At 43.4% G+C, this 24868-nt stretch overlaps 1 protein-coding gene across 1 annotated transcript in view; it reads left to right on the top strand.

Annotated features, from left to right (window-relative positions):
• MYO18B (myosin XVIIIB) overlaps window positions 1-24868 on the top strand; it is a 300711-nt gene that overhangs the window by 37977 nt on the left and 237866 nt on the right. Inside the window, exons 3-8 of the mRNA XM_080986568.1 lie at window positions 14442-14568; window positions 15365-15514; window positions 18014-18787; window positions 19282-19348; window positions 20251-20363; window positions 21076-21252. Of these exons, the coding sequence (XP_080842694.1) occupies window positions 14530-14568; window positions 15365-15514; window positions 18014-18787; window positions 19282-19348; window positions 20251-20363; window positions 21076-21252 (1320 nt within the window). The 5' untranslated portion in view covers window positions 14442-14529. The remainder of the gene's footprint in view (window positions 1-14441; window positions 14569-15364; window positions 15515-18013; window positions 18788-19281; window positions 19349-20250; window positions 20364-21075; window positions 21253-24868) is intronic.

Below are 24868 nucleotides of genomic sequence, written 5' to 3'. Positions count from 1 at the left end.
GGTGACAACCACCTTAGGGTTTTATTTTCAAGTAGGTCCTTATATCTCATCCAGACATTAAACAATGCTTTCCTGACAATATGATTTTTAAATGCTTTATGTGCTTTGACCTTATCATACCACAAATATGCATGCCATCCAAATACATTATTAAAACCTTCTAAATCCAAAATGTCTGTGTTTTCAAGAAGCAGCCATTCTTTCAGCCAGCAAAAAGCTGCTGATTCATAATAAAGTGTAAGGTCTGGCAGGGCAAATCCACCTCTTTCCTTTGCGTCCGTTAGTATTTTAAATTTTATTCTAGGCTTCTTGCCCTGCCAGACAAATCTAGAAATATCTCTCTGCCACTTCTTGAAACAATCCATTTTATCCAAAATTTGCAGTTTTTGAAACAAAAACAACATTCTAGGCAGTACATTCATTTTTATCGCAGCAATGTGGCCTAGCAGTGAAAGCTTCAAATTTGACCAAATTTCTAAATCTTTTTTCACTTCAGTCCAGCATTTTTCATAATTGTCTTTAAATAGATTCCCATTTTTAGCTGTCATGTTAATCCCCAGGTATTTCACTTTCTTAACCACTGTTAAACCTGTCTCATTCTGAAACCTCTCTCTCTCAATCGCTGTTAAATTTTTCTCTAAGACCTTTGTTTTTAACTTATTCAGTTTAAATCCTGCAACCTGACCAAATTCTTGAATCAGTTCCAAAACTCTTTTAGTACTAGATTCTGGCTCCTGTAATGTCAATACTAAGTCATCTGCAAATGCTCTCAATTTGTACTGTTTAGCTCCGACTTGTATGCCTTTAACCAATTGGTCCCTTCTAATCATATTCAGCAGGACCTCCAGGACCGAAATAAAAAGCAATGGGGAGATTGGGCAACCTTGTCGTGTCCCTTTTTCTATCTTAAATTCCTCCGTCACCACGTTATTAACAATTAATTTAGCTTTTTGTTCTGAATAAATTGCACTTATACCATTTCCAAAGCCTTGACCTACCCCCATCCCCTGTAGGTTCTTCTTCATAAAACTCCAAGAAATGTTGTCAAAAGCTTTCTCCACGTCCACAAATATCAGAACTGCCTTGGTATTAATATTCACTTGTAATTTTTCTAAAATATTGATTATGTTTCTCATATTATCAGACAAGTGTCTACCCGGGAGAAAGCCTGCTTGATCTTTATGAATCTCTTCCACTAACACTTTTTTTAGTCTTTTAGCCAAAATATCTGCAAAGATTTTATAATCCACATTAAGCAGTGAGATGGGGCGGTAGTTCTTGAGCTGCATCTTTTCAGTCTCTGTTTTCGGTATAAGTGTGATATACGCTTCCTTCCACGACTCTGGTGCCCTTTTCCCATCCACTATTTCATTACAGACTTCCTTTAAAGGTTGTACTAACCATTCTTTTAAAGATCTGTAGCATCCAGTCCTGGAGATTTACCTAATTGCATATTCTGAATGGCACCTTCTACCTCCTGTTCAGTTATTTTATAATTCAACATTAGTTTTCTTGAGAGATTTTTTGTAATCCATTTATTTTCAAAAATCGATCTATATCAATTTCTTTCTGTGGCCCTTGTGTATATAATTGTTTAAAGTACCTCTGGAAACAGTTTCTAATCTCAACTGGGTTCTATTGTTGGCTTTTTGCAGTATGGTAGCGCTGCAGAGAGCTTGCTGGGGAGACCATGCATTAAAAAGGGATTCAAAAATAATTTAAACAAGGTTTTAATAAGAAAAACAAAAACTCCTTTTACACTAAATACATTAACAAACAAACATGACCCAACCACCAACCCATCCCCCAGGGTAATGGGAGAGCTAGGTGCTGCTCCTTATATACTACACCCAATTGCCAACACAGCTTAATCAGTACAACTCGGCAGCACCTGCTATGTTTCACAGCTGTAACGCTGGGTCTCGTTATCTTGCTCTGGCCCTTGCTCTGGCCCCTTAAAGACATACACATCGGGTGGAACAGTGATGAACCTTTACATTTAAAGAAACCATTCAACATTTCCCCTGCGGTTCATCATTGTGGAACAAAAACATAAAGCATACTTTTTACATGTTTTTCATGTGTAACCTTTGGAAGTGCTTTTGTAAAAATGTCCGCAATTTGATTGTCACCTGGAACATATTCAAATACAGCCATTTCATCAGCAATTAGTTTCTTTACAAACTGCAAACGTAATCTTAAGACTCTAGTGCGCTGCGTATTGGTTTCTGAACATAGGATAGCGAGTCCACTCTGGGAATCAAGGTAAACTTTTACTGGTAGTGTTACTTGCATCTGTAGGTCTGCAAATACTTGCAGATACCATTCCACATCACGAGTGGCCTGAACGCATGCACATAATTCACTCTCTGTTGTGGAGAGACAAATAATGTTTTGTGTCTGGGACTTCCATTCAAATGGGACACCATACCAGACACACCCCTGCAATTATTTTGTTCCACTGCATGAGATGCATCACAGAAAATTTCAAAACCTTTGTCAATACATGTTGTAAACTGCAACCTATAATGTTTGGTATGTTTAAGGTACATTACCACTCTCTTAAGAGCAGAGAAACATTGTATAGTGGGCTTTTCCACAAATTTTGCCAGAAAGTGAAAGGCATAAGTTATATCTGGTCTTGAGATTCTTTGAATGAAATTTAGCTTGCCTATAGCAGAACGATACAAAGATTTGTTAGGAAATGGCTTATCTTCACCTGTAAAAGTGAAACCACACACCATGGGCGTTTCCTTCCCATTTGCATTTTCTAAACGTAGCATTCCAACAAGATCATCAATTTTTGCAGTTTGATGAACCAGAAAAGATCCATTTTTGCCTTTCTCAATTTGCATGGATAAGTAATTTTTAGCTATGCCTAATTCCACCACATCAAATTTCTTCTGTAACTGTGTTACTACCTGTTCATATTCCTGTTTAGTTTTTGTAGAAATTAACACGTCATCTACATACACACATATTTTTGCTACAGAGTTTGCCCTTTCCTTTATAAACACACAACTGTCTGCCTTTCCCTGTGAAAAACCAATATCCAGCAATTCTTTTGCTAAAGTTTGGTGCCAGTTCCTTCCATTTTGGTGCAGACCATAAAGGGATTTATTTAATTTGCATACCAAACCTTCAGCGGCGTCTATGCCTTCAGGGACACGCATAAAAATTTGTTCTTTTAAATCTGCAAACAAATATGCAGTTTTTATATCTAGGTGATAAACAGAATGTCCACGTTGTGATGCATCTTTTAACAAAAGCTTAACTGTTTCATATTTTACACTTGGTGAATAACACAAATCATAATCTTCGCCTGAAATTTGTTGAAAACCCCTAGCAACTAATCTAGCCTTGTACCTTACAACTTCATTTTTGTCATTCATTTTAACTCTATAAACCCATTTTGAATCAATAAGTCTCATATCTGGGGTTTGTGGTACAAGAGACCAAGTGTTATGCTCTTTTAAAGAAGCTATTTCAGAGTTCATAGCTTTATACCAATTTACAGCTTGGTGCTTAGGTAAATTCTGAACATCATTGTAGCTTTTTGGCTCAAAAACTGCCTTATTGGCATACACAGTATTAAAATGTTCATCTGCAAAACGTTGTGGCTTCTGTCTCTTTCTATCTGAACATCTCAGTCCAGAAGGAGAGTCAGACTCCTCAGACTTAATGGGACTAAGTGAACCACTAGTTTCAGGTTGTAAATCATCATTGTCAGACTGAAGAGATGCCTGTTGGCTAAGCTCACGGTCAGAAAACTCAAGAGAATCTAACCTCCCCTCGGGTGCCTGTGACTTTAAATCATCAAACAAATTATCAGATTCAACAGGCTTTTCGTCTTTTCCCATTAATTCAGAAGCACCATTTCCTGCTGCTGCTGCTTCTTCTTCTACCTCTTCTTCCTCAGTATTATCTATACCGTTAGTATCTTGGAAAATAGCAACGCCATTCCAATTTACAGTTTGTATCATGCTTCTGGTAATATGAAATTTGCCAGTTGCTGGTATGTAAATTCTGTACGCCCCCTGCTGGTAGCCCATTAATTTTCCCTGGACACTACGTTCACCCAATTTCTGCTTAGCGGGATAATTCATTATTACATCTGAACCCCAAATGCGTAGGTATTTCAGATTAGGGCGTTTTTTAAACAGCTTCTCATAGGGGGTGACATCTAAACCAGAATGATAACTGCGATTCCTAACATAACAAAGGCATTGAGCGCTTCAGCCCAAAAGTCTTTGGGCAGATTAGCATCGTGCAGATAAGTTTTAACCCCTGCCTGCAGGTCACGCTGCACAACTTCAACAAGCCCATTTTGCCAGGGACTTCGGGGGCAAGATAACTCATGAGTAGTCCCCTGCGCTTCCAGGAATTTCTCAAAATCCTCAGAAACAAATTCCCCGCCCCGGTCAGAAAAAAGGTTCTTAATAGGTTTGTTAAAATGTGTTTTTACCTAGTTGCAAAAAACTTTGTACTTCTCAAATGCTTGGGACTTCTCAGCTATTGCATAAGTCCAACAGTATCTACTATACTGGTCTATCAGGGTAAGCCAGTACTTAGAACCTCCTAATGATGGTGGGAGTGGCTCAACTAAGTCACAATGTACACGCTCAAATGGCTCAGTTACTTTCCTATCTGAGCACCTACCCTTGCGTGCAACCTTAATCTTATTCTTGCAACAGGATAGACATTGCATAAAGAATTTACATGGTTTTAAGTTGAGGCCATTAACAATATTCTTGGTCTTAATTACATCAGCAAAATTCAGATGTCCCAGAATTCTGTGCGCCTCGTGGACACACCCAGAATGTGGCCTTACATTCCTCAACCCCTGGCTTGACTGTGCTGCTCTGCAATTTATAGGCGATTGGGAGTAGGTGCGAAAATACAGTCTATATAAACCATCAGATTCCCGGGCATACAATAGACGTTTGTTCCCCTCGAAAAACTCACACATTGACTTTAAGAAACGCACAGTTATGCCTTGACGAGCAAAACACCTTACTGACAATAAATTGTCCACTGATGGGCAGTAAATGCAGTTCGCTATAGTAATGTTTAAAGAGTCAAGTTTAACAGTACCCCTGCCAAGCGACTGCAAGACTTGTGAATTGGCTAAATGTACATTACCAATTTCCTCTTCAAAAGAAATAAACAAGCTTCGATCGTTGCAAACGTGCTGAGATGCTCCTGAGTCCACAATAAAAGAATTCCACTTGGCACCTTTAATTCTTTTACGATCTCTTGTGCTAGCGTGAAAAGCTCGCGGCTCGTTTCTGTCTTTACGGTACGATGCCGGCTGCTGAGCTGACGACCGTGACTGACGACCAGAAACAGACTTGGGAGTACTTTGCTTTCTTTTGGATCTGCAGTCCTTTGCAAAATGTCCTTGCTTATTGCAGAACCAACAACGCTTTGCAGCTTTAAATGCAGTTGTATCACCACAAGTTTGCATATGGCGTTCCTCATTCTTTCTGGAAATAGGAGTGCTTATGGCACAAGCCTCCCTTCTGTCCAACTCGCCCATTAATCTTGCCGTTACCCCTTCCACAGTTAATTGTGCTGGTGGAACGGCAGATATCTGGCTAGCTATACCATCAAAGTCCTCATTAAGGGAACAAAGGATGATGAAAACATACTGAATATCAGGTATCTCCATGTCCCTTCAAATTAATTCGCCGCGTATTGCCTCCAGACGTCTCAAGTGTGCTGCCAAATCACCACCAGGCTGCAACTTCGTCTGGTACAACTGCTTGAAAAACATCAATGCAGACGCTGACTCTTTTCTAACATGCACTGCTGCAAGACTGTCCCACATTTCTTTGGCAGTTTTCTTATTTCTTATATAGACTACTTGCTGGTCGCTGACTGCCAAATTAATTATCGCCCTGGCTTTCGCATCTCCTTTCGACCAAGCATTAGTCACAGGGTCAGGAGGGTCATCAGTTACATAGGTCCATACTTCTCTAGAGGTCAAAAGCGCCTCCACCCGAAAAGACCATAAACTATAGTTCTCATCTGTCAGCTGTGGGAAGACCAGAGCCTTCTCAGCTTCAGGAACCCGGTCAACCATTCTGGAACTCTTCCAGACCCACAGAAACTACGCTAACAGGAGAAGGAGTTTTCAAACCTTTCTCAGAGTCCAAAAATATGCAGTCATCCACTCAGCAGCTGGGCCCATAACCAAAGATGTTGGCTTTTTGCAGTATGGTAGCGCTGCAGAGAGCTTGCTGGGGAGACCATGCATTAAAAAGGGACTCAAAAATAATTTAAACAAGGTTTTAATAAGAAAAACAAAAACTCCTTTTACACTAAATACATTAACAAACAAACATGACCCAACCACCAACCCATCCCCCAGGGTAATGGGAGAGCTAGGTGCTGCTCCTTATATACTACACCCAATTGCCAACACAGCTTAATCAGTACAACTCGGCAGCACCTGCTATGTTTCACAGCTGTAACGCTGGGTCTCGTTATCTTGCTCTGGCCCTTGCTCTGGCCCCTTAAAGACATACACATCGGGTGGAACAGTGATGAACCTTTACATTTAAAAAAGCCATTCAACATCTATATGTTCTTTCCTTCCACTTCTAGATTTATAATAGTGTTTAGTTTTGGTCTTTTTTTTCATTTGCCAGGCTTTTTTTTCATTAGCCGACTCAAATGTCTTTTGTCTCATTTGTTTAATTTTCCATTCTATTTCCTGATTCATCATTTTCATATATTGTACTTGATATAACTTTATTTCTCTCAAGATCTCTTGCGACTTTGGTTTTGCTCTCAATTTCTTCTCACTTTCCTTTATTTTCTCCAAAATTTTATCTTTCTTCTCATTTTGGATTCTCTATTGCATTCTGTTGTATCAAGAACCCTCTCATAACCGCTTTGCTTGCGTCCCAAATTACTCTTTTTTCAACATTAGTGTTCATGTTTGTCTCGAAATAGTCTCTCAAGGTTTTTTGGGCCTTCTTAGTCACTTCTTTTCCCATGGTCTCCTCCGTTTCACCAAAAAGACTTCAAACTATATTAAACAGTATCTTTCCACTCCTCCTTTGCTCTCAGTATCCTTATTATTTAAGTATATGTCCAAATATTATAAAAACAGAAGAAAAACTGCTTGCGGTAACTCACACTCCACTCTTCTGCGTTCTGCGAATTCCCTTTGCGTATAAGTTCGATTTCAGATGAAGCTGACCTCCTTTTTCTTCACTTCATCTGTTCCGAATCCTTTCCCAATTAAAATTTTCGTTAAATACCTCAATTTAGGTCCGAAGTTCTTATTGATTGAGAATCGATCGCTTTTCCGTGCAAGCCTGGGGCTGCGCTTTCGGAGGGTAGAAAATGGCTTCCCTTAGCCTGCTTCTTCACTCTGCCGTACTCTTCACCCCTTTTAAGGGCTACCTGATGGCCGGGTGGTCCGCAAAAAGGCTTTGCCGGGAACCTGGCCCCCTGGATTTTCCTCCAAGGGGGAATTGGGGGCTGCGGCGCCCTTGCAGCACCCCTTTTTTCCTCCCGAAAGCTTGGAATTTCTCTCCGAGAGTATTCCCGCTTGCTTTTTGCTCCGCGATCGACTGGAAGTCGCATCACATTGCCTCTCAAAAGTGCATGTCTGGCCATCCTAGTTCAAGAACTCCAAATAAAAACTCCATTTTTTCTGGAAAAAATGTGCAGACCCCCTCCCATCTAATTTTTTAGTAGCAACTATCCAGACTCTGCCCCTTCCACCCTGGAGATGTTGCCGATGTTGCCTTCTATAGACGAAGGGGTGTTGTGGAGCGTTTAGAGACACCAAAGCTGTTCTTCCCCAGCAGGAGTTGGCAAAGTCTGCACCACCCAATATTAGCAGCAGTGCCCCCCCTAGTGCGGGGGGGGGTGTCCTTTGCCATGCCTTCCCCTCCCTGTGTGATGTACAGTAGAGTGACTTTAACACAGAGGTATGTGAGCTGCCCAGCTCTGCCAGGTGGCTGCAAGAAGGATCCGGGGAGGCCAGATTTCCAAAGCGTCAGCAGGAAAAGGTCACCTGCTTGTCTCCTGTGCTCCCCTGGGACACATTTTTGCAGGCTGCAGGCAGAGGGGCTGCCTGAGCACCAGTGGCTGGGCAGGTGCGATGCCTTGTAACAGCCCAGAGGCCTACTATTTAACTCAGTTTCAATCCTGCTCTTCAGCCAAAAAAGTTTCCCAAGATGGTTTACAAATGCCACTGATAAAACAGTCCCTGCCCTTCAGCTTTTACAGTCTCGATGCAAAAGGAGAGTGGTTGGGGAGGGAGGAGGGAAGCAAAAAGATTTATTAGCCGCAGAGTAATTGTGATGATCTGCTGGAATGGGAAGATTTCAAGGACAATAGGAGCCCAAAGTTTCTTCTCTTGCAGCAGAAGGGAAGGAGAGGCTCTGCAGACCCTCTTCCCTTCCCACCCCTCTGCCCCTTGGTTGGAGTGGCTACTGCAGGTAACAGCGAACAGGGAAGCAATGCTTGGCCAGAGTTTGGGGTTTGAACAAAAGAGTGTTGCCACCAACAAAATGATTGGAGGGTGTTCCTTGATGGTCGGTAAGGGCCTCTTTATGGGAGCTAAATGGAAAAGGAAAGGAATAGATTGTTTCTTGATAGTGATACCTCTGTGGGATATTATGGATGGAAAAAAGCGAAGATGCATTCCTTGACTTATAGGGAAGAAGCTGACTAAAAGTATCTGTGTGTGAAGCGCACTGCTGTGGTCCTCATAATCACCCTGACTTGCAACATTAATTTTCTGCAGAAGCCTGGATGAAAAGAGAAGTCTTTACTTGACACCAGAAGGCCCCATAGCAAAAAGGGGTCCTCCACACCTCCAGCAGGAGGGAATTCTGTAGCCAGGGTGTCATTACCAGTGTTAATTTTCTAGAAAAAGAGGTGCCAGAACTCACCACAAACACCTCTCTTGTTCTCTTATAATGGTAATTGTGCTCACTTGAGTGTTGCTGGAACTGAGTTCTGGTGAGTTCCGGCTGAAAAAAAGATCTGGTCATTACCAAGAAGACTTGATCTTGTATTTCCACACAGCAGGCTCCACCTGTTTTGTTTATATTTATTTATACGTTAAATTTGTATACCACCCTTCATCTGAGAATCACAGGGCAGTTTACAATGTAAAAACACAGACATGCTTAATATAGCCCCTCCCAGCTCTACAATTCTATGATTCCATAGTAACACATAAACACAATAACACTCCCCCTAAAAGCGCATAGATGGTTTAATTAGCCAAAGGTCTGGGAGAAGAGAAATGTTTTTGCCGGGCACCTAAAAATATGTAATAAAGGTGCCAAGCAAGCCTCCCTGGGGAGAGCTGCTTTATTTATTAAATAACTTTAGAAACGGATTATAGCCTCCATTGATAGTCTTATGCTTCATGAATTTGTCATGGGAAGTCATTATAGAAGATATGTATTAGGAAATTATTATATTTAGATGTATTGTGTTAAAGGGTTTTTATTTATTTGTTGTATGTTTGTTTTTTTGTAGAAATTAATAAAGCAAATTATATATATATATATACATACACACACGCACACAAACATACATATAGTGGTACCTCAGGTTAAGTACTTAATTCATTCCGGAGGTCCGTTCTTAACCTGAAACTGTTCTTAACCTGAAGCACCACTTTAGCTAATGGGGCCTCCTCCTGCTGCCGCACCGCCGGAGCACGATTTCTGTTCTTATCCTGAAGCAAAGTTCTTAACCTGAAGCATTATTTCTGGGTTAGCGGAGTCTGTAACCTGAAGCGTATGTAACCCAAGGTACCACTGTGTGTGTGTGTGTGTGTGTATATATATTCTCTTTTAAAGCCATCCGCCATCCAAATTGGTAGCCACCACTGCCCAATGCCTCCTGTAGGAACGAGTTACATAGGTCGGCATTGTGCCGTGTGAAGAAATCCTATCTATGCCGAATAGGGCTATATCTTTTTTTACAACCAAATGTTCCTGCAGCTTAGTTAGATGAACTTTTGCCTAAAAACAAAGGAATGAACTGTCATTTCCAAATCTTTAAAAAAAGGTCACCCCAAAATCAATAAATCAATATTTGTATCTGTAACTGTATAATGTATTATGTAACGTTCATAGCATATACATGTATTACAATACAGTCATACCTCGGGTTGAAGTAGCTTCAAGTTAAGTATTTTTGGGTTGTGCTCCGCGGTGACCCAGAAGTAACGGAGTGCGTTACTTCCGGGTTTCGCTGCTTGCGCATGCACAGACACTCAAAATGACGTCACACGCATGTGCGGAAGCGGCGAAACACGACCTGCGCATGTGCAGATGTGCAGTTGCGTCTTACATTTACTTCAGGATGCAAACGGGGCTCCAGAACGGATCCCGTTCGTATCGAGAGGTAGCACTGTACAGGAAAAACAGAGCTTGCAAATTTTCTAATATTTGTACAGTGGTACCTCAGGTTAAGTACTGAATTCGTTCCGGAGGTCTGTTCTTAACCTGAAACTGTGCTTAACCTGAAGCACCACTTTAGCAAATGGGGCCTCCCGCTGCTGCTGCATGATTTCTGTTCTCATCCTGAAGCAAAGTTCTTAACCCGAGGTATTATTTCTGGGTTAGCGGAGTCTGTAACCTGAAATGTATGTAACCTGAAGCATATGTAACCTGAGGTACCACTGTACAATGTTTTGTACATTGTACATCACTTCTTATTGCTTAGAATAAATCTTTGTTTATGCTGCAAGCACCATAAAGTTCCCCCATCACTTTGATTGTGTGATGTGCACTTATTACTTCTGAGTATCTGGAATACGGATGGCTCCTGCTTCCAGGATTCTCCAATACAGTTTTAGGAGTTCAAGGTGGAAGCTACACACATATAAAAAATGCTGTGATAATGCTTAAAAATAAAATAAAATTCAAATACATTGAATTTGGGATAGCTCACTGTTGCCATCTAGGGTCACATTTATATTTTGCACTACACAACACATTTAAAAAGTTTTATTTGCAGCTGTATAGCTGAGTCCCCAGACACCTGTAAAAGTTCTAAACAGTTCCATAAAGTTTTTTAAAGTGCTATTACTTATGATTAGTCTCAGGGGACTGTCATCGGAACAGGGGAGAGGGGTAGGGGAATACAGAAAGCCTCCGACGCTGCTGAGGAGCAGCTCCTCGTCCAGCGGTGGGGAAAGGGGGTAGCAGGCGAGGGGAGGGCTCGAAGATGCGACTGAGAGCCCAAGCCCTCACCTAGCCCAGCTGGCCAGGAAACAGACATGCCGTTTCCGTCGCCCAGCGTGTGCAGAGGGGTGAAATGTACGGAGGGGAGGCGGAGATTTGGGGTGTCTAAGTTCTTATGTTGGGGGGGAAACCGGAAGGGGCCACTCCCGGAATCTGCAAGTGACTAAGACGGACATGAACTTTGGGGTTCTGCACTGTAAATAGTTTGCACCAATAAAACCTGTAAAAGACAGGTCAGAGTCCTGCCTGGTTACTCGCGAGCAACCACCACCAGCACCTGACAAGTAGCAACGTTACATATACGGTGATTCCAACTTTTCATTTTGGGGTGACCTTTTTTCAGAACTAAGAAGAATTAGTCCCTTTTACAATATTTCTAAGCAAAAGTTCATCCCGTTATGATAGAGGAAAACGGGTGTTTTTTGGGGGGGAGGAGGAAGTAAAAAAGTTACAACCCTAGTCCTGACTCTTCATTGGATGTCCAACAATTCTACTGTTAGGAGAGATGGAGAAAATGTTTTCTCTATCTGCTTTCTCCATTTCATGCATAATTGTGGGATGTAAAAATGCAGTCAAGTACAACATTCCTACAGTGGACATTTTAGGGGATGTTTTGTCCCACTCAGGAGAAGACTTCCTATTTCCTCCTAAGCTGGGGCAGACTTGAAGAGGGTAAGGTCTATTGTACTAGCATGGAGGAGCCCACGGCCTCCATGTTCAGATCAGTTTGTCTTCTCCATTTTGTATGTTGCTGTGTGTTTGGAGAAGTGACTGCTTAGTCGTAGTCACTTGGGACTAACTTCTTTATGGAATAGTTCTAGTTGTTATGTAACCTAATTCTGCCTTCAGGGATATGTCTGTGAACCTAAATGAATCTGAGTAAACTACTTTTATATTAGCATTAATCAGATTCTTGTGTTTATTCCTTTTTAGAAGGGATTTTACCAGGAAGGAATCTTTAATAGTAAGACTCAGATGAGTCAGCAACAAGCTGATTGCTGCGTAATTTAAAAAGGGGAATGTGTGGAACTCTGCTAGAATATGGAACTTGCTAGCGCAAGTTAGGAAGGGTATCATTAAATAATATATCCTCTCCTGCCTCCCTAATCATCCCCACAATAATTTTATAAGCTTCTATCCTGTTGTCTCTTACTTGCCTTTTTTCTAAATTAAAAAGTCCCAAACACTGCAAACTTTCCTCATATGAGAGTTGCCCCATCTCCTTTATAATTTTGTGTGTGTAAAAAAAATGGATAAAGGGAGGGAAGCTCTATTTTGCAAAAAGTTTACAATGGAAACTTAGAGCTGACTCTTCCCCATCCTTTATTATTTACGGAGTGAACAGAATAATGCTAAGAGGACTTGGAATTTAATTTAATTGGAAGTATAATTGCTTATTTATCTTCAGTTGGACAGAAGAATGAAAGGAGTCTACCAAGGAACTGATAAGGTTCATAACTGAGTCATCTGCAGCTTTATTTTCATCCATGAAAATCTGTTTTTTAAAAGTACATGTTGCCAGTGTGAGGGCCCTGATCCAGACTAGAACCCCAGTGAGAGGGACTCTTTACCCATCTCCCTATAGTCATAATTTGCCTGTCTTGCTTTTGGGTCTGGAAGCTGGGAATGGGTAAGACAGGAGAGCGCTGTCAGTGTCCTCCTTTCAAAAACAAGGTACCGTATTTTTCTGTGTATAACATGCGCCCGTGTATAAGATACAGCCACCAATCACCCACCCAATCGCCGCTGCAGCAGTCAATCACTAGCAGGCCTTGCTGCAGCCACGAATTGCCACTTACAAACTCATGCTCGCGGCTAACACTAGTCGCTCGTACCCCCTCTGCACTATCCGTGTATAAGATGTGCCCCCATTTTTTAGATTTTTCTATAATAAAAAACATTTTCTTATACATGGAAAAAATACGGTATTTATTTGTATTTATAGCAAATGAAACATTTTTTTCATTATAAGGTTTGACACACATTATCGTGGCAGAGAGTCTTCACTATAATAATAAAATAGCATTGATATAATAAAGGGGATGCATCTTACCTGTTCAGAGCTTAGAATTTCCTATGTTCAAGTATAATGCAAACTAGGTTTACACTGTTTTCAGTATAACCTTCTCAATGTTTTTATATTGAGTTTTGGTATTCTAGTGTTCAGTGAATTTATATCAACATTCCACTGCGTCTGCAAATGGGTGGGGACAGGATAGCTCAGGATGGTGTTCGCTGCCTTGCAAGAGGCTGTTTTGCCCTGACAGGTGGCATATAACTTTATTAACTAAATAAATGTCTGTATAGTCCTGGTTCCATTCCAAATCACAGCCTTCACCAGCTGCTGCTTTCCATGATATCCAGGTTCTTCATTTGGTAATGGGATGAATGTCTCAGCTGAGCTGCATTAAAAAATTACCTGTCTTAAGAATAAGAGAGGAGAGTGCTACTGCTAGTTTTTGTCTTGTGCATGTGTTCTCTCTCAAAGCTAATGAGTATAGATAAAAGGTTTTGCATTGAAAACAGAGAGATCAACTTTGTTGCAGTGATGAAGTGAAGACAAAGAAGGGTTGGGTTGCCTGCTTGGCTTATTTTCGTTCCCTCTTGGGGTGCAAGCTGCACCCTGTGTCATCACATAGATATGTAAAAGTCTTTTATTTTTTCAGTAAAAACATATTTATTTGCCCAGGCCCACTACCTGATCACACACACACACACACACACACACACACTTTTTGCCCTGAGCTTTCCCCATGAAAACCTGTTCTTTAAAGCTGAATCGGAACAAACATCAATTCAGGTTTGCTCTGACTGAGCTTTAAAGAGTGAGGTTTTGTGGGGAAAGCTCTGGAGCAAAAAACAAAAAGGGTGCTCAGACTGTGAGCTTTAAATCCTGAATTATGCCTGGAAAAAAGCAAATGAAAAGTAAGTGTGGTCATGCTGTTTTTATAATGACTGCATAGTATTATTTTGTTTGGTTTTATATTTTACTCTGTGCTGTATTGTGACTCACATTGTACTATGACCTGGGGCCATGCTAGGATGTAAAAACTGAACAATTCAGGTTCTACCCAGAGTCTCTCACCTCGCCCAAGAAAAAACAACAACCCTGTAGAGTGAATGAAATGGTTGTGTTTGCAGATGTCTGAAAAGTCTTTCTCTCTCTTTTTCTTCCTTGCACTATGTGTGTTTCTGGTCCTGAGGCAGGCCAGTGTCCTCATCTCCATAAAGCATCATTCCTTGTGTCTCATCTTTTGAAGCACCATAACCTCTGAGCCACCCTCACCACATCAGCATGGCCATCTCATCACGTCTGGCTCTGTGGGAACAAAAGGAAAGTGCCATTCCCCTACCACACTGTTAGCCCTTCTGCATGCAGAGAGATTGGAGCCTATGGCATGAGGGAGGAGCTTTGCCCTCTCCTTGAAATCCAGGCCTTTACAAACCCAATGAAAGCACTGCAAATGTCTCCTGGTTCCCTGTTGCTGTGGCTAACCCATGCCCAATACTAAATAGCTTATCACCAGCACAATTTAATTTTAGATTTTTGCTTTCCATATAGAATTCTGCTGCTTTTGGTTTCTTCTTCCGGGCTTCTCTGCTTAGAAGTCTCCTCCTGTATTTGCCGGGAGGCTGATTCTAACCCTCCCTGCCTCCCCAGAATTGAAGGCAATGCAATTTGAAAAAGGAGATGTGCCCAGTCATCCCACATTACCTCTGGTCTAATGGGCTGGCAGGTCCTTGCATTGCTTTAAAATTTGCAACCTGTGTGCATGGGAGGAAAGAAATGGTTATGTGTGCAGCATGGAAAAGTATCCTTTTCACCATCCTTTTCCCTCTTGAACCCAATTGCCCACCTGCTGCCAAAGTTGCTTTACAGGGTTTGCATGTGCCAATTTCACCCCTGCGCTGCCACATCTTGGTTTCCTTTGAGCATCTTTTCTGTCCTTGTAGCTCCTCTTAGGAAATCTTCAGTGAGAGCAGATTTTATTTCCCTTTTCAAAATCCTGACAGAGAAGCAGCAGATGGGTGTAATTGGCTAGTGTGGTCTCTGGCCCTTGTGGCAGAGGGTTCTGTGGAATGCCTTTGCCAGCGCTGTACAATAACTCCATTTTTGCTTGTGTATACAGATTAGGGAAGAAGACCGCAGCCCCCCACCCACCTCGCCACCCCCACTTTTCTCGGTCATTCCCGGAGGCTTCATCAAGCAACTTGTGCGGGAAACAGAAAAGGAGTCCAAAGAAGCAAAATTAAAAGAGAAATTAATTTCCAAAGAAGATGTGAGTAAGAAAACAACACTGAGAATTCAAACATTCATCTGCAGTCTCTGCACTGCTGAATCCTTGGGCCTGTCCATATTTATGCATATTTAGTTAGGTGATAATCTACTTTCCCCCCAAGGCAAATGGATAAATGGTAAATGAAAACAATTGAATAGATTTGGACAATTATTCCAAACCCAACACTTGAGAAGTAATACAGACTGACAATTGCTGTCTGAAATGTAAAGGTATTGGCACCTAAGGACAAAAATCAAAAGATATTGGGCCAATAGTTTTATTATGCAGCCAACAGAAATGTTACAAAATGGTGCATAAGCTTTTGAATCCCCCAAAATACTTCACCAGACTAGAAAGAAAAAAGGAAAAGGAAAAGAAAGACTGGCATCTCACACCACCCCTGGGCTGACTGCACTGGCTACCATTTAGTTTCCAATTCAAAGTGCTAGTTTGACCTATAAAGCCTTAAATGGCTCGCCTGGCACCTTTGTTAAATATCTTTAGGTGTCAGGCGAAAACATTCCCCTTTTTCCAGGCCTTTGGCTGATTAAACAATCTATGGCCTTTTAAACTGTGTGGTGTGTGTGTGTGTGTGTGTGTGTGTGTGTGTGTGATTGTTTGTTATTATGGTATAAATGTTTGTGTTTTTATATTGTAAACTGCCCTGTGATCCTTGAGTGAAGGACAGTATAGAAATATTATTAATATTAGTAGTAATATTATCATCATCAAAGTCTGGGGGAGAGAAAAGTGCTTGAACAGCAGCCTTTTCTTTCTCTTCCTTTCCCTCCCCACTTTGCATTTTTGCCATCTGACCTGATGAAGAGTTCTGGGGAACTGCAAAGTTTGCACACTATTTTTTTTACATTTTCATTTGTCTAATAAAGGTATTGCCTTAATATGAAATATATTCCGTTTTGCTATTGAATTAGATTTTGGCGCAATAGAGGAAATAATTACAGTAGAGTAGGGTGGTGCTGTGGGTAAAACCTCAGTGCCTAGGGCTTGCCGATCGCATGGTCGGCAGTTCGAATCCCCGCGGCGGGGTGAGCTCCCGTCTTTCGGTCCCAGCTCCTGCACACCTAGCAGTTCGAAAGCACCCCTAAGTGCAAGTAGATAAATAGGTACCGCTTTATAGTGGGAAGGTAAACGGCGTTTCCGTGTGCTGCGCTGGTGCTGGCTCGCCAGAGCAGCTTTGTCACGCTGGCCACGTGACCCGGAAGTGTCTCCGGACAGCGCTGGCCCCCGGCCTCTTAAGTGAGATGAGTGCACAACCCTAGAGTCGGACACGACTGGCCCGTACGGGCAGGGGTACCTTTACCTTTACCTAGTGCTGACATCACATCACCTTGCATTAATTTTTAGGGAAATTAATGTCAATGGCTAAAATGTATGTCCTACCCTACCCCCCCCCCAGTCCAAATAGCTATTCTGGGTAGCTCACAGTGATAAAATCATAACCACCATATCAAATGACAAGTCAGCCAGTTGCTACAGTTACACTGGTTTGATGTTGAAACATCTATCAAGCAGAGAGGCAAGCAGGATCATGCCCTAAAAACCCTTTACAAGAGGGAAGCTTTTGCCAGACTTTGAGAAGGTCAGAAGGCATGCCTTGGTTTAGCCCCTGCCAATTTATGTCTTACTTTCCACTGAAACTCACAAATAAGATGTACACAAACTTTTAAAGGAGATGGCCTCCAGGTCCCTTCACACACCACCATTTTGGATATACATCTAAAAATGTAGAGAGAACACAATGGACCCACTATGGACATGAATTCTCAGCAGTGAACAGTGATTGGCTTCAGTGGCCTGTTAGGTGCCCACATTGGTTGGCAAATCCAGGTCTTCCCTGTGTAATGTGTGCAATGACCATGAAATACTTAATTTCTGGCAGGAGGACCCAGCTGAGTCCAAATACCAGGCTGATAATTATACAGTATACTGGAAGAATTCAGAGAGTGCTTCTTCGACAGACTGGTCCAATAAAATATGGGAATAGCACTTGTGGAAAAATTGGCACAAAATTTGAGGCATAAAGACTCCTTTGTAACTGTTTGGTATAGCTTTATACCAAACAGTATAGACACACAGTAACAAAATGAAACTAGACGGCTCCCCTCACGTTATAAAATGTCTTGGTTGGCATAAACTGAATATTGCTTTCTGTACAAATGGTTGTCTGGGATAGGAACTCACAGTATGATGCAATCTGGATGTTATTTTGGATGTATGGCCTTAACTCCATCTTCTGGACTGGTATGGGATATTTTATTATTATGTGTGCATGATGTTGTAATATGTTGTAAGAATCTAATATAACCTATTTAAAGGCAACAAACCCTACCAGACACAAATACCTTTGAAAGGCCCTTGAGATGACCATGTCTCAACTGATGCTGCTGCACTCTAGGAAACACCCCTCTGCTTTGTTTGGAAATGGGCATGACTGACTCCTCTGGTGCTAATGTCCTTGAGTGTGTGTTTGTTTCCCAGCCTCCAGGAAAGCAGGTTGACGGGCCCGTGCAGGAGTTTGTAATCAGGGACACCAACATTTTGGAAGTGGGAGAGGACATGGCCAACAAGGGACAGCTGCTGCAAGGACGATTGAATGGTGAGAAGCATGGAGTGGAAGGTGAGTCTGAGATTCCAGAAAGGAAGCCTTTGCCTTTCAAGAGAACTGCCCAGAGGGGCCACACCCAGCAACCAGTACTGCCTGTGCCTGAATTAGCACCGGCCACTCCAAAATCAGCACCAGCAGTTCCAACACTGGGCGAGGAGGTCCACTTGGATGCATCTCAGCCTCCTAAAGTTCCTGCAGCTCCAGATCAAATCAAAAGCAGCAGTGCTAAGGATCTACCTGGGTCTGGAACAGAACATGAAAAGAAGGGCCATTTACTCTGGAACAAACACTTTGAAAGCCCAGGAAAGGAGAATTGGAAAATGAGGACCAAGGAAGAGGCTGTGAGCAAGCCAGGAAATAAGACAAAATTTACAGGGAAGGGGAAAGAGCTTGGAGAAAATAAAGAAAAGGCCACAGACAGTGGGAAGCAGCCAGGAGAACCCAAAGAGAGGCATGTAGAAACCGAGAAAGTATTAGCAGAATTGAAGGTGGAACAGGGAGAAATGGAAGAGGAACTGTCTCGGAAGGGAGGAAAAAGAAAGCAAGAATCTCCAGTAGCAGAAATGAAGGAGAAACCAGAGGAAATTAAGGAAGTGTTGACAGGAGAAAACAAAGAAGAACTTGGAGAAAGCACAGATTCGGACAAGGTGAGGTTGATGCTGAATTCGGTGTTATGGGCCCACTTCCTAGGGTTTCAGCTGTATATCCCTTTGCTGGGGAAGGGCTTCATCCTGCACCCTTGGTGGTTTTACCTAGTGTAGAGCACTCTGCATGTGTCCTGGACAAGGCCTCCCAAAGATTCCTAACTTCTCCTTGCATGGCTATTTTTTCTTCCCTGGAATTTGGAGTTCTGTCTCAGCTATGCTGGTTTTCAAAGTGGAACCTCTGCAGTAGAAATCCCGCTTGTTTCCTCTCCTTGGTTCATTCATTCCCTCACTGAGTGAAGATTCTTTCACTGAATGTCAAATCTTCAGCCATCTCAAATCTGAGATTGCTTTGAACATTTGGACCAAATCAGGAAGGAATAACTTTGACTGTGGGAGATCCCTGACAGATGAATGAATTTGGATGAAAAGCAAAAATGATCCACAACTATTGTGCACAATTATTCCCCTTCCTCACTCTTCCTTCCTTCACCCAGGTGTACCATGATGTCTGGTATGAAACAGAGAAAGTTTGGCTGTTACAAAAAGATGGATTCACTCTTGGTAAGGTGGCCGTGGTTTTCTCCAGCCTTTACACTTTGTAGCTACGAGGGTGAGAGAATGTCAAGGTGGGAAGCTGCTCTTTGTTGGTGGTGCATGTGCTCCAGATCACAATAGTGCACATGATCATGTGTGTGAATAGGGGTGCATTACAGCAGAGGCTTCTCCTTCTATTAAAGGGATAGTGGTGGCAGAAAAGGTGTGACCAAGGAGGAACAGGAAAGAATGGCTACAGAAATGGTCCCACTGGGTGCAGAATGTGTAGAGTTGCATGAGATTATCCATGACCTGAGGATGGCAGGAGGGGAGAGTTTAGGAGCATGGGAAGCTGCTTTATACCAAGTCAGACCCTTGGTCCATCTAGCTCAGTATTCTGTACAGTGACCAGCAGTGACTCTCCATGGTTTCAGGCATGAGCCTCTCCCAGCCCTCCCTGGATATGCCATTGGGAATTGAACTCAGGAACTTCTGCATGCAATGAAAGCCAGATGCTCTACCACTGGGCCTTGGGAGCCCCTGTGTTGAGAGACTGCCTTATACACAGCTGGTCAAACAGCTGGTCTATCTGGGTCTACACCAGCTTTCTGCAACCTTCTGTCTTCCAGAGAGCTTGAACTATAACTCCCATCAGCCCCAGCCAGCATCAGTGTGCTGGTTGGAGCTGATGGAGTTGGTGAAGGCTGGCCTTTGCTGGCTGGCAGCAGTGGCTCTCCCAGGTCAGGCAGGAGCATTTCCAGCCCAACCTGAAGACTCTGGGAACTGAACCTGAGGACTTTCTGTCTACAAGAAAGGCCCTTGGACTGCCACTGATCTGTGGCCAAGCCAAAGAGGAGAGAACAAAGAGCCTTCAAGTATTTGAAGAGTCATTTCCCTCTCACTACTCCATCCCCCCCCCCCTTTGGCAGCTACTGAACTGAAGCCAGATGAGGGCACTCCTGAGCTGCCTCCAGGGACAGTCCGAGTCCGAGTGGAAGCTGATGGCTCGATCATGGAGGTGGATGAAGAAAAGGTCCAGAGAGTGAGTTGTTGTGCCTCTCCCTTCCTCAAGCTTCCAGCAGAGCCCATGGCTGCAGCGAACCATCCCTACTTGGTCTAGTTCTGAGGCACCTTCCTTGCCTACTTCAGATACATGGGCTGCCTCTGGACTGGGGAGGCTTTCTCCTCAGGAGTCCCCTTGCTTTCCTCACAGTCCCTGACTTTCAGGGCTAGCCCTGCTATGAAGTAGGGTAAGGTGATGGGGAGGTGCTGGGTGCCTCCAAGCAGTCTTCTTCCTAAACATGCCCTTAGGTATGTGGTGGAGGACGCTATCCTGTTGCCCATTGTGATAGGGCAGTTTGAGGGCACATTCCACCATGCAAATGATGAGCAGAGGTTGTTTGCCTCCCACCCACCCACCCTTGCCAGCTGTTTTGAATGAAGCCCAGGCAGTCTGTAGGAGAGGGGGAGCTGGTCTGAAAGAATACAGGCAGAGGAGCAGGCTGGTTCTGCCACAAAGAAAGAAGAGCATAAGAAGAGTCTGCTGGCCCTTCTAGACCAGGCTTCCTGTTCTCACAGTGGCCAACCAGATGCCCCAATGAGAAGCCCTCAAGCAGAATCTGAGCACAAGAATCCTCTCCCCTCCTAAAATTGTGGGGGTGGGGGAGGGAGTGGGAGCAAACTCATGTGAACAGCAATTTCACCATGGTTGGCAGGCAGCGTTGTGTTGAGCTCTTATAACACTTATCCCCCAGACCAATCCTTCAAAATTTGACTACGCCGAAGACTTGGCCTCCCTAGTCAGCCTGAATGAGTCAAGCGTCATCCACACTCTGTGCCGCCGGTACCAGTCTCAGCTGCTTTACACCCACAGTGGTCCTGATCTGATCGCCATCGAACCATCGTCTTCTGTTTCCACTTGTTCAATAAAGGTACGGGGTTGAGTCTGGGGTGGCATCGCTTAACAAGGACCTCTCTACCCAGTTAGGATAATTGCCTGGCAGAGGAGACCTGCCCTTTCCTGTGGCAACCAGTGATGTAATGACACTCAGAAGTGCAGAGACCCTTCATGGTGGTCATAGCCATGCCCCCTTCTAAGATTACACAATAGTCTTATAATTACACAATCATAAAAATAATTAGAGATGCATTGCAACAATGCATTGCCTTTCAGCTAGCTCTGCTATTTTCCAGACATGCACATGGGCAAATCATTTGGAATGCTCCATTATCTCCTTTCAGAGTGACTTAAATTGCATTTTCTTCAAGTTCCATTGTATGTAACAGAACTTTCACACCATTCTCGTGAAAACGTTTTCTGTGTTCTAAACACTTAGCTTTTGAGCACATGGAACAACTCCTTCTCGGTGTTCTTCTGTTGCACCTTCTCCTTGGAGCCCATCCTCAGTGGTTGACTCATCACTCTGAGCAGCACAGAGGGTGAGAAGACTTTGTCTCTATGGACAAAAAGCTCCCCTTCCATGTTGATTGGGTGGCTCTAGGGTGCGTGAGCAAGGGACCCTGATGCAGAAATAAAAGCAAGTCTTTGATCCCCTATGACCCCAGACCCCTGTACTACTGGTGGTAAATAAAACCAAGGGCTTGTGGCACCTTAAATGACAGCTTTATCCTTACTCTGTGCACCTTTATGGCACCATAAGTGACTTTTTCGTGGCTTTTGCTGCTACAGCCACAACGTTCCTCCCTGCATCTCCAGACGCTTTTATGAGGAGGGCTGTCTGAGATGCTTGGCGGAGGATGTTCTTGCACTGCTTAGCACTGGGGTGAGGAAACCTTTATCAGCCTGTGGACTGCATTTCTTCAGGAGCCACCTGCCAGGGGCTGTATGCCGCTGATGAGCAGGAGCAGTGGATGTGACTTCTACACCCAGGTGACGAGGAGAGGTCAACACAAATAATTGCATAGCCCACCCTGGGCAACTGCCATACAGCAGAAAATGAGTCTTAAAAGCTAGATAACATTGGTGCAAAAGTTGGAGGCTACTTCCAATTTCTGGCAAGCTGTGACAAGATTCCAGAGGGTTGTAGACCCTCACCCAGGGCCCGTGTTCCAGTGAGAATCAAGGTGTGGCACAGACTGTTGTGCCTTTAGAAATGTGGATTAATTGCACATATTTACACCTTTAATCTACATTGAGGGAGTACAGCATGGTCATCTCAAGAGGGGCTTGTTCCCCACAACAGGGCAGCACTGGAGTCAAAGCAATCTCTCCCAGGCAGCCTTCAGCCAGCCAGCCAAGATCATTCTGGCTTTTCTCAGCCATCCCAAAGGCTGTGATCTTCCAAATCACCAGTCTCTATTCAAACCTCAGGGCAACAGGGAAGGACAGTTCTCTTGCATTCCCAATGGCCCGCAAAGACCAGGCCATTGTTTCTTCAGGGCCCTAGCCTGGTGAGGTCATTTTGCTTCGATATTCCTCTGCACCTTGTATTTTCCAAATAATCAAAATCCTAACATTTATTAATTTCCAGGGTTTAGTGGGGAAACCTCTCCCCCAAACCTATAACACCATCCGGGCAGCAACAAAACCAGTGGTCATCAGGTGGTGTGAAGAATGACCAGGAAGATGGATTTCAATCTGGACTAGTGAGGCCCTCCTTATCTAGAGATTTAGGGTCACTTTGCATGGATAGGTACTGTAAAGAGTGCCTACTTGCCTGTTGCCTACTTTCTCTGTTGTGAAATTTAGGTGGGGATTAGGGGAGTGCAAAGCCCCTGTAAGAACTTCTAAGTGGAAAAGGGGGGAAACCACCAAAGAGGAATTCAAACAAATAGCCAGCATGTATAGACACAAAGTCAGAAAAGGTAAAGCACAGAATGAACTCAGGCTTGCTAGAGAGGTTAAAAGCAACAGAAAAGGCTTTTATGGGTATGTTCGTAGCAAAAGGAAGAACAAAGAAACAGTGGGGTCACTCAGAGGAGAAGATGGTGAAATGCAAACAGGGGACACAGAAAGGGCTGAACTCCTCAATGCCTTCTTTTGCCTCAGTCTTCTCCGATAAAGAAAACAATGCGCGACCTGAAGAATTTGGAGCAAATGATTCAGCAGAGGAAACACAGCCCAGAATAACTAAGGAGATAGTACAAGAATACTTGGCTAGTTTAGATGTATTCAAGTCTCCAGGGCCAGATGAACTGCATCCAAGAGTATTAAAAGAACTGGCAGATGTGATCTCAGAACCACTGGCAGTCATCTTTGAGAATTCCTGGAGAACAGGCGAAGTCCCGGCAGACTGGAGGAGGGCAAATGTTGTCCCTATTTTCAAAAAGGGGAAAAGAGAGGACCCAAATAATTACCGCCCAGTCAGTCTGACATCAATACCAGGGAAGATTCTGGAGCAGATCATTAAGCAAACAGTCTGTGAGCACCTAGAAAGGAATGCTGTGATCACCAATAGTCAGCATGGATTTCTGAAAAATAAGTCATGTCAGACTAACCTGATCCCGTTTTTTGACAGAATTACAAGCCTGGTAGATGAAGGGAACGCAGTGGATGTAGCCTACCTTGATTTCAGCAAGGCATTTGACAAGGTGCCCCATGATATTCTTGTAAAGAAGCTGGTAAAATGCGGTCTTGACTATGCTACCACTCAGTGGATTTGTAACTGGCTGACTGACCGAACCCAAAGGGTGCTCATCAATGGTTCCTCTTCATCCTGGAGAAGAGTGACTAGTGGGGTGCCACAGGGTTCTGTCTTGGGCCTGGTCTTATTCAACATCTTTATCAACGACTTGGATGATGGACTCAAGGGCATCCTGATCAAATTTGCAGATGACACCAAACTGGGAGGGGTGGCTAACACCCCAGAGGACAGGATCACACTTCAAAACGACCTTGACAGATTAGAGAACTGGGCCAAAACAAACAAGATGAATTTGAACAGGGAGAAATGTAAAGTCTTGCACTTGGGCAAAAAAAATGAGAGGCACAAATACAAGATGGGGGACACCTGGCTTGAGAGCAGTACATGTGAAAAGGATCTAGGAGTCTTGGTTGACCACAAACTTGACATGAGCCAACAGTGTGACGCGGCAGCTAAAAAAGCCAATGCAATTCTGGGCCTCATCAATAGGAGTATAGCATCTAGATCAAGGGAAGTAATAGTGCCACTGTATTCTGCTCTGGTCAGACCTCACCTGGAGTACTGTGTCCAGTTCTGGGCACCACAGTTCAAGAAGGACACTGACAAACTGGAACGTGTCCAGAGGAGGGCAACCAAAATGGTCAGAGGCCTGGAAACGATGCCTTGTGAGGAACGGCTAAGGGAGCTGGGCATGTTTAGCCTGGAGAAGAGGAGGTTAAGGGGTGATATGATAGCCATGTTCAAATATATAAAAGGATGTCACATAGAGGAGGGAGAAAGGTTGTTTTCTGCTGCTCCAGAGAAGCGGACACGGAGCAATGGCTCCAAACTACAAGAAAGAAGATTCCACCTAAACATTAGGAAGAACTTCCTGACAGGAAGAGCTGTTTGACAGTGGAATTTGCTGCCAAGGAGTGTGGTGGAGTCTCCTTCTTTGGAGGTC

The sequence above is a fragment of the Podarcis pityusensis genome, assembly GCF_964106645.2.
Source record: "Podarcis pityusensis genome assembly, chromosome: 16".
In the NCBI taxonomy this organism is placed as follows: Eukaryota; Metazoa; Chordata; class Lepidosauria; order Squamata; family Lacertidae; genus Podarcis; species Podarcis pityusensis.
The sequence above is the reverse complement of the archived record's forward strand: the minus strand, read 5'-3'. Positions and strand labels throughout refer to the sequence as shown.